Source organism: Gossypium hirsutum, chromosome A05, assembly GCF_007990345.1.
Source record: "Gossypium hirsutum isolate 1008001.06 chromosome A05, Gossypium_hirsutum_v2.1, whole genome shotgun sequence".
Taxonomy (NCBI): domain Eukaryota; kingdom Viridiplantae; phylum Streptophyta; class Magnoliopsida; order Malvales; family Malvaceae; genus Gossypium; species Gossypium hirsutum.
Window position 1 is genome coordinate 108,949,813 of NC_053428.1, and position 10,274 is coordinate 108,960,086.

Here is a 10,274-nt window from a genome sequence, read left to right on the forward strand (position 1 = left end):
ATCACCTGGTTCACTAAAGGTTAATACAACAGGTAAGCTAATTAAAGGTTGGGTGGGTTAATTCCTATGTGCCTCTATCATTTCAATGTACCAAATCAATAATGTGGTCTCGACATGTATAACTGAAGCAAATTCTAGAATAACAAATCAAGTCGACATACTCACAACCAAAAAATAAAATGAGCACGAAAAAATAAATATGCTCTATAGGCTCAAAAGCTCATAAAAAATATGACTTTGATGTCAAACTTGTAATTTTAAAATTTCAAAATAATTCTTTAGTTCAAGGAGACAACCTAAAATAATAATTTCTAAAAAATAACTTATCAAGCTTGAATTTCTCGTATCTTAAAGTATAAATCATACAATTCACAAAAAATCAACAAATCATTCCAAAACAAAATCAATACAAACTCCAAATTTAAAAAAAAAATTAACTTCCATGATAATTGTGAGAAATTAAAAACAAACAAACAATCCAGGGATTTTATCACATAAGCATATAAATAACCTTTCCACATTTAAGATGTACATTGTCTTCAATGTACAAACAATTATAATAACAGAATAAGCACAGCATCATAAGGGAACTGAAACTGCCTTAAATATGGATGATTTCTTTAGAATGGTGAAAATTGGAATCATAGACGATTCTAAATTAAGTATATTTTCTAAGCAAACTAAAAAGAAAACAGACAAAAATAAATAAGATAAAGAGATTACAAACTAGAAAAAAAATTGAAAAAATATAACAAAAAATGCATAATAAAATAAATTAAAATATATAAATCTAGAAAATAAAAAAAAGGTGGGCAGGAACAAAGGAACAAAAGGACAAAAAAAAACCTTGTTTTAAAGAGGAAAAAATAAAGTACATGGCCATGTGGCTAGACCATGTGAGGCACTTGACCATGTGGAATCACCTAAATCGTGTGTGATTCAAAAATAGAGAAAAATAAGCCCAGTAACCAAACGGCCTAGGACACGCCTATATTGAAGTAGAAAATGATTTGATTGGTGTATTGATGGTATTCAATTCCATGTAGAAATTCGCCAAAAGTGTAAGTATTTGCCAATGAATAGTGTCTATGAACAATTGGTCTAGGATAAACAAAGCAAACTATCTGATTAAAGAAGAAGAGGTAGTATTGTCTGGTGAGATCTGAAGTCTGCCAATGAATTAAAGATGATTCGTTAAGGATGGTAAGTGGCGCATAGGTATATATAAGTATTATATTTATGTTTCAGGTTATGTTGTATGAATGAATTCGCCAGGAGGGACAAGCTAGAAGTACGCCAAGGAAGCGACGATTTGAAATATTATACATACAGTGGACATTTTTTAAATGATGGCGTATTGTAGGATTACACCCTATAAGACTAGTTATTTAAACATATTGTAATAAGTTATAATAGATATGATGTATTATTTTTAAATTCATTCCTTGGTCTTTTAAGAAATGAGATTTTTGATAAAATGATAAGCAATATGTCTCAAGTCAAGCGTACAATAAGGTTGTTTAGAAAATTTTACTAAGTGAAAATTTTACACTCGAGATTTAGACCGGATGGACCGAGTTAGATTTAGGGCGTTACAAATAACATACATAGTTATCCAAATTCAATATAATTTAATAATTATTTAAATTCTACTAAATATTATATTTAAAATGGTAAGTAGACCTTTAATAAATCTAATAGTAGAGTTTGATAAAGAAAGAGATATCTAAACAGTTATGGGTAGAAGTTCATTTGCTTAATACATTAGAAGTTCTTGTACTACACATCAATTTAGTATAATTGTGTAGGTACATATTTTTTCTTTCTACAAATACTACATTTTCTCTAAAAGAGAAGGCTTAGAAATGAGGTAGAAATTGCTATTTACCAACCCCATTTTCTTTATCTAATTAATTAATTAGTCTATTAAGAGTTAACCCTTAATTTTTCACCTGCCCTTGCTCATTGTCAATACACAATATCTATACATGCAGATATAATTAATTAGATTATTCACTAATAACCACCATAAGTTTTCAATTTCTTCCAATCCTTAATGAAGAATCAACTCCTTTATTTGATCCTGCAAAGAGCCTAGCAATTTCCAATTGAGTCTTGGCAATGATCTCAGTTCTTTTGAGGTCCATTTCTCCTCTTTTAGCCTCAGCTTCAACCCTCATTTTTTCAATTTCTTTCATTGTTTCCATCCTTGCTTGTTCTGATTTTAAAACTACTTGTGCTAGCCATTGAATGCTCTCTCCAACTTCACACTCTTCTTTCCTTCTCTTCTTCTTCTTCTTCATCATCGTTGCCGTCGTCTCTATTTTCATCTTTGCTTTCTTCGATCTCGGTCTTTCTTTGTCGCTATAAAGAGCAGGGGTACTACTATCTGTCTCCATAGCTATCTTGTCCGATAAATGGCCCGATAATTTTGTTCCGGCTCCATCCTCCTGTTCAAATTGAAACAACTCGAAAACTTTAAGTAAAATCAAGTCTTGGAGAAAAAATACGAAAGAAGAATATCAATTTTTAATTTATCAAAATCTAATCACATTAAAAATATGAATGAATCATTTGGATTGAATCCAAATTCAATTATTAAACGAAACAAATGGTAAGTTTTCATAATTAAAGATATTAAAATGGTATCTGAAAAGAACAACTTCGTACTTGATTGCAGTGTAGAAGATGTCATGGCAAAAAAAAAAATGGAGTTATAATCATAGGAAATGGACAATTTTAGCTTCTTCTTTCTTTCCTTTTTTCTGACTTGCAATTATTTTTCTGAAAAGGAAACTAAACTTTAGAGTTTTACTTTATTAGAACTAAACCATGGTAAAAACTTTGAGTCGATATTACCTTCCTTTCTAGTACTATTTTTCTTATGAGGTTAATAGTTCAGTTAATGAATTTTTGAAATTTCGATTATCAGTTAATTCAATTCGAAATCGAGTAATTAGTCAAATTAATCAATTAATCGAAATAAATAATATATATTATATATAATTATTAACTTTCAAAATTTTTGTAGTGTATCTAATATCTTATTTATTATTTTCACATTCATTTAAAGTTTTTTGACTTATTAAAAAAATGAACATTAGCAGTATATTTTTTATATGTTTTATACTTATTTTAGTCAAAAGACACAAAACATATACATTTCGATTAATCGACTGAATTAACCGAAATATTTCAGTTCGATTAATGTATTTGAAAAAACTTCAATTCAATTAACGGTTCAAGATTTTTACATTTTGAGTAATTCCGTTAATAGTACTTCAGTTTGGGTATTAACCCACCCAAGCATTTCAAGACCCTAAATTTTCTTTATTATATGCTTTCAGAATTAGCTTACACTAATCTTCTAATTAATTAGTTTCTAAAATTATATATTTGATGCAATTAGGTATACAATTTAATATCCCATTAGTTAGCAAGATGATCAAACATTATTAATTGAATAAACAAAAATGATGACAAATAATTAAAAGTAATATTTGGTAAATTTTAATTTTAAAAATTTTCAATGATGTATTATTATGATTGTACATAAAATTATACATCATCAATTCAACAAACATATATACAACATGTTAGTTTAGGCCTTTGAATTTATAAAAATTAAAACTAATATGAAAATAAAGGTGAGGGTTGAAATCTTAAATTCAAGTCATAGGCTAATAGATATATATATATTCGAACTGACCTTGGGGATCCTATCAATACCATTGGAACCGTGTGAATTTTGTGTAGTTCCAGGAAGCTGAGGAGCCAAATGTGGTGGTGGTGGTGGTGGTGGATGCTGTTGCTGCTGTTGTAGCACAACCATCATGGAGGGCTCTGGTAAAGTCATCAAAGGAGGGTTAGTGGAAATTGGAGTAGCAGCTTGAGGAACCGCTGACGGTTGCAGCTGTGGTGGCAGTAACGGAGGAGGAGGAGGGGCAGTACTGCCACGAAGTAAAAGGTCAAGGCGTGGATACAAAGGCCAAGAAGATCCATCCGCCGTGGCGGACTCCGATCGATACCTTTTCTTCATTGACTCAATCTTGTTCTTGCACTGAGTTTGAGTCTTTGGCGACTTGGTACAATTAGCTCGAGCTGAAACATAGCGAGCCACATCTTCCCAATCATGACCCTTTAGTTTGGCTCTATTTCTAAGCACCCATTTGTTTTCGTAAGCCTCAAGCAAGCTTGAAACAGCTCCTTCACTCCATTCATCACGTTTCAGCCTATCTCCGCCACCAGCCGCAGCGGTGTTTCCAGGGTGTTTTTTAGGGGAGGAGTTTTCTTTAGTGATGGAGATGTTATTATTTGAGAGGAGAGATGGGTTTTCTTGGTTAGTTTCTTTTTCCATCTCTCCCCATGCTAAGCAAAAAACAAACTCTTTGGTTATAGTTTAGCTGTTAACATTATGTATTCACACCCATCAAAGAAGTTGAAGCTCAAAAGAAAGGCTCAGTGGGGGGTTGTAAAGAGAGAAATGAATGAACCACTAGCATTTGAGAAAAAAAGGTAGGGCTTGGTCTAGTGGCCAACCAAAGGGAGAGCTGAGAAAGAGAGCCACTAGCATTAGAGAGGGGGGGTAGGGAATAGGGAAAGCAAAGGGTTGGGGTTAGGGTTAGTGGGCAACCAAGATAAGTGGTTGCTTTGTCAAATGAGTTGATGATAGTAACTCCTCCTTTAGTTTTTCTTTAAGAAAGAGTGTGTGGGGTGTGTGTTATCTTACATGCAGGTATATTTGGTAATTTAAGGCTCTTGAAGGAATAGGATACCAAAAAGATATTAAAATATGATATAAGATATGCACCAACATCCAAAATTCATATAATATGAAATGTTATTTTGTTATACAAATACAACCTTTTAAGCAAAAATATAACCCCGCAAAAAAAAAAGAGAAAAATATATAGAAATGGTCATATCTACTTGTTGATGTTGTATTGGTTTAATTGCTGTGGTTGGGTTATTTTGGCTGTTAGCGTCGATATGAAGCCAACCAAGAAATCCACTCCACTGGCCTATTAGAGAATAGAGAAAGGGGCGGTGATAGTGGTGGAGGTGGTGGGTCACTCACATGGTTCTGTCAGCCACTCTATTCCATATCTCATCTTGATTTATATCCGATAAATGATATAATCATATAATACAATAATATATACTTAAAATCTTTCAAAACTTTATGTAAAAATTATTGACAAATAATCAACCAGTTAATTTTTATGTTTTATGTGCATTTTACGATCTATAAAGATTAATTCTTTTGAGAATTTATAGTTGTCTCTTTCTATAATATTATTTTTAATGTTTAAACTCGTTAAGTCATTAATTAGCACTCAAGAAATCAAAATTTAAACTCCGTTATTGTCATTAGCACTCAAGAAATCAAAATTTAAATTCCGTTATTGTCATACTCTTTCCTCAATTAATAATATGTATTTTAAAAAATTATAACAAATCATTTATAATATATATAAAAATAGGGGTTTGAAAAAAATTGATAAAAAATCCCTTAGTTTTCCATTTTATTATTGAATTGACATATTAAAATATTAAATTACTTAAGTTATAATCATTGTACTTATCAATTATCATTGATTAAATAATTACTATTTATTTATAACTTAATTTATATTTAATAGTTAAAAAATGTTAACGTGAAATATTAGGATAATAATTATAGTTAAAAGAATATTGAAGTAAAGCTAAATTTATAATTTAATAATTTAGATTTAATAGTTCAATTTTAAAAAATAGTTCAATTTTAAAAAATAGGTTTATGTAAATTTGAGTTTGAATTTAATAGAATTCTAAATATAAAAAAAGATAGAAAAATTATATACAAATATTACTTAATTGATATTAGAATTATATGTCAATTAAAAGTTAAGTTTAATTCTATAAATAGCATCTAATACTTAGGCATATTTAATCAAGTAACAACAAAGAACCTTTACCAATAAAAAGAAAGGGAGATTGTTAGCAATAATAAGTATTAGAGTTGTGTGACCCGAATTCTTATTAAAGAAAATACGGTGGCAAAACAGGAGATTTGTGTAAGGCTTAATGTCTAGGGCCGAAACTCCTTTTGTATCATTGATTAGAATAAAATTTTTTAACCTTTAAATAGATATAGTCGAAACTCTACTTTTATCATTCAGTTTTCAACATTAGTAAATTTCTCCTTCTCTACTCATGAATTTTTTTTCCGAAAGGGTTCCATGCAAAATCTGTGTTTTATTTTTCCTTTCTTTTTGCTTTGTGATCGTTCTATATTGTCATTATCGACATTAGTTTTAACAATAATATAGAAATATCTCAAAAAGAATGGAGTATTAAAACAGTGGTTCTTCAAAAAAGAAATATTAAATCATATATGAACAATACTGAAGAGAGATAGAATATTATTTTTAATTGGTTATGAGGTAATAGTTTAATTTGCAACATATCAATTTTTTTTTTATAGTTTCTACAAATGCTTTAATAACAATTAAAAATTCTTTTTATTAGCAGTATATTTTAATTATTAAAATATTTTTATATATGTTATTATATTAATTATTATTTTTAATAATGTTACTTTTTATTAATTATATGAAGTAAAACTATATTATATATTAATATGTTAAATTACTTAATTATAATTTAATTTTTTATTATAATATTTGAATCGTTAAATAAGTTAATTATTTTAATTATATTTAATAATTAGAATAAAAATATTATTTTACAATAATTAAAAATATAGGAATGAAAATTAAACGTAAAAATAATTCTGCTATTATCAAAATTTTTTACTTGAGGTTTGTTTTTATTTCTCCACCATTCAATAGCAGATATGCTTTGGTCATCATGGGGAAATATTTGGCCGTCCCCCACCCTTTTAGCCCCCTCCTTTTAGTGTTCCTTTTGAGCATTGCTTTTCTTTTTTCCTTTTTGTGCCTTTTGCAATACCTTTAGTGGATTCATTTACTGTTAGAGTATAGCATATAAGACTAGAGTTAGGATATAATGACATTTTTTTAAGGCAATTGGTTTGTGGTGACTATGGTTGTATTGGGCATATTTGATTATGGTTGGATTCCCATTTAGAATGTGACACAAGTTGCTTCTATTGCATTCTTCCTTTTGGTCAATTGTTAATACAACTCCTCTCGTTTGGAATTGGTCCTTATATTCTTATCTTCAAAACCTTATAAACTATATGCAAATAAAATTCTTAAACATATTGTTATAATTGAATTGTTAGGTGAGTTATTATCTAAGTTACAATTAAAGAAACAACTAAAAATTGAAAACATAAATAAAAAACATAATTGAATTGGTTATATAGCTCGGACCCAATCCTACATCCACACGGCCTCATTCAAAGAGTAATACACTATAATTTTGATAATTCAAGAGATGGTTTAAAATTAACTTGAATCACCCTAGTTGCAACCTCGCAACCATACAATTATTAAGATTCCAATTCTCCTACTAAATTTCCCCCATAAAACCTTAGTTGCAAACTTCTAAAATAGTTTGTTTACAACATAATTTGCACTCATATAAGTTCCTCAATTGAACAAGTTCTTTCTCTCTAAACTCGTATAAAACCTTTAAAAAAGACTTCAATAAATAGACTTTTTTTTATAATAACAATAAATAGACATTTTAGTCTTTACATGTAATATTCTTAAAACCCTTAGTCGTAAGTAATGTCATTGTTGGAATATATGTGTTAGAATTTTTAGAGTAAATAAAATGTGATTTATCAGAGTTAGTAGAGAAGGAAGTTGGATACCGGAGAACGTTGAAAAGAATGATGTGTTGATAGAAATTAATCTGGATATAGACTAAATCTTAAGATTATGAAAAGTGTTGAGTTCAAAGTGTGAAATTAAATGTATAAAATGATTAAAATGAATTGGAGGAAAAAGTGGAAGGGCTAGAAGTGAAATATTACCAAAAGTGTATAGTGACACCAAGGAGGGATTGTAGAAATAGAAAATTTTAAGGGGTAAAATGGCAATTTCAAAATGGATAAAATTGAATTAAAATTTAAAAATTAGGTGAAGTGTTGTCATGAATTTTAGCCATTGATTAAAATTATTAAAGTTAGATTTTGTATTATATTATAATATTTTATTCATTAAATAAATTAGATATTTTAATGGAATTACGGACACCATTTGAAGAAAGGAAAAGTTTTCATTTTCTTTCAAGTTCATCCCTTTTCACCATAGCTATTGAACCTTAGCCAAAAACTATCAAATGTCCATAAAAATACTTAGTGAAATCAAGTTTCCAATAAGTTAGCAAGGTGATTTTCAAGTGAAGAGGTTGTATTTTCATGTTAGAACAAAGAGAAAATCAAGATAAGATGAAATAATAAGGTGACAAGGTAAGAAGTTTAAGTTAAAGTTATCATATTTATTTCAATTAGAAGTATATGAATGTAACACCCCAAACTCGGCCTAGATATTATGGTCAGATCTGGAGATGTTACTGCAGCACATTTGAAAACCCAGAATACGTTTTATTGAAAAGATATCGTTAGCTCTTGTTATGCTAAAATCCAATTATTAGAAAATATTTATTTCTTAACCAATTTGGTAAAACCATTAATTAATTGTAGTTTTAAAACAACTAGGTTTGCAGCGAAGTTCTTATTCCAATTCAATTTTGAAAAAAAAATGATTTGTTGTTAGAAAACCACGATTTTGCAAATTCGGTGTGAATCATAAGAAATGCATTAAAGTATTTAAAAGTGGAAAGCAAAACAACAAAATAATATCCAAACTTAAAAACTGTCCAAAAATAGAGTAAACCAAACTAAAATGACATATTTAACAGGAAATGGTCTAATCGAGCTCCCATTGCATCGACCTGCCTAAGTCTGTAGATTACCTGAAAGTAATAAACAAACAAAGAGTGAGCTTCAAAGCTCAGTGTGTAACATATCATAAGGTTAACATAATTCATTTTAGACATGCTTTTAGATTTCAATCAAACATATCTCAAAAGTAGAAACAGTGCTAGAACATGGCAGATGCATATTTACAATCCTACCCCCATCTGCTACACACCATCTCCAAATATCCCAACACACCAAATAGGATACTAAGTACCCTTCCAGCCCTACACATCACTTAGTGTCAGTATGATAGTTTTCAGAATACTTGCAGCTTAGCTGCCAAATCAGTAGGCTATTTATCTCCATTTACAGATATACATGTGGTTGTACCACCAGATATGACAAATAATTAGACTGCTCACACTTCCTCCATATTACAAATCTCACACCAATGCACATACAAAATTATTAGATATCAGAAACACATGTCATACATATTCACATATCAGATATAGATTATGCTAGCAATAACAAATTATACATATCATATTTAGAGCATACTGAGTGTATAATATAATAATCATGCACTCTTAAATTGTACTTAACACATCAGATATCATGATTTATAAGTTAATTTGTATCATACAAACCCTATGGAAGACTTACATTCAACTCATATGACGAATACAGCCCTAAGGGAAATTTTTAGATTTTGGGCCTACATGGCCTCACACATGCCCGTGTGTCTCACATGGTCTAGCACATGGCTTGTCACATGGTCGTGTGTCACGTACGACTTGCCATATAGTCGTGTGGCTTTGATAGTTCAAATTTTTTTACTTTTGTCGTTCGTTGTTTTCTCAAGTTTCTGTTACACACCTAGTTCGTTTCTGATACGAAATTACTCACAAGAATTCTAAAACCTAAACACGTCAAATAAATGCCAATTGAGATGATTTATCAAACTAGATTCACAAAAATTAAACATTAATCAAATCTATTTTCAACAATCAATAGCCCTCAAATAATAATCACTTACCCTTGAACGTAAACAACAACCACCCGATACTTAAATTGCTAGAGGGTCGCCTACTTCCTCTTGTTCTTCTCCTAAAAGTGCATTAAAATCATTAAAACTACCCAATAACAACTTAACCCTAATGCCCAAAACAAATATAACAAACCCATATAATAAAGAACGAATACCCCTCACCCTTAAGATTTGCAGCCAACAGAAGAATGATTAATGCCTCAAATATAAACAATAGTAAGAATGAAGAACGAAAGTACAACAAGAAATGTAAGAGAGAAAAAAATTGAAAGGAAGCCAAAGAAGAAGGAATAACTAATTGCAATAGTAGGGAAACAAAAGAATGGCAACGTGAAACAGAAATGGGAAAAATATTACCATTTTGCTCATGTAGGGATTTGAACA

The 10,274-nt window shown here is 29.7% G+C and overlaps 1 protein-coding gene across 1 annotated transcript; it reads right to left on the reverse strand.

The window, feature by feature from the left end:
* Positions 1-1,739: 1,739 nt before the first annotated feature.
* LOC107897025 (trihelix transcription factor ASIL1) lies at positions 1,740-4,720 on the reverse strand. The gene is made up of 2 exons (XM_016822354.2): positions 3,710-4,720; positions 1,740-2,450 (listed from the first exon to the last, which is right to left on the reverse strand). Exons 1-2 carry the CDS (start codon positions 4,355-4,357, stop codon positions 2,037-2,039), a joined length of 1,062 nt encoding a protein of 353 aa, XP_016677843.2. The 5' UTR covers positions 4,358-4,720; the 3' UTR covers positions 1,740-2,036.
* Between the last annotated feature and the right edge of the window lie 5,554 nt (positions 4,721-10,274).

Bases quoted from the DNA above. Each gene is read 5' to 3' on its own strand.
- LOC107897025 (XM_016822354.2), bottom strand. From the start codon at position 4,357: ATGGAAAAAGAAACTAACCAAGAAAACCCATCTCTCCTCTCAAATAAT. The intron at 2,451-3,709 runs GTCAGTTCGAAT...CAATTTGAACAG, and splicing joins GTATTGATAGGATCCCCAAG to GAGGATGGAGCCGGAACAAA.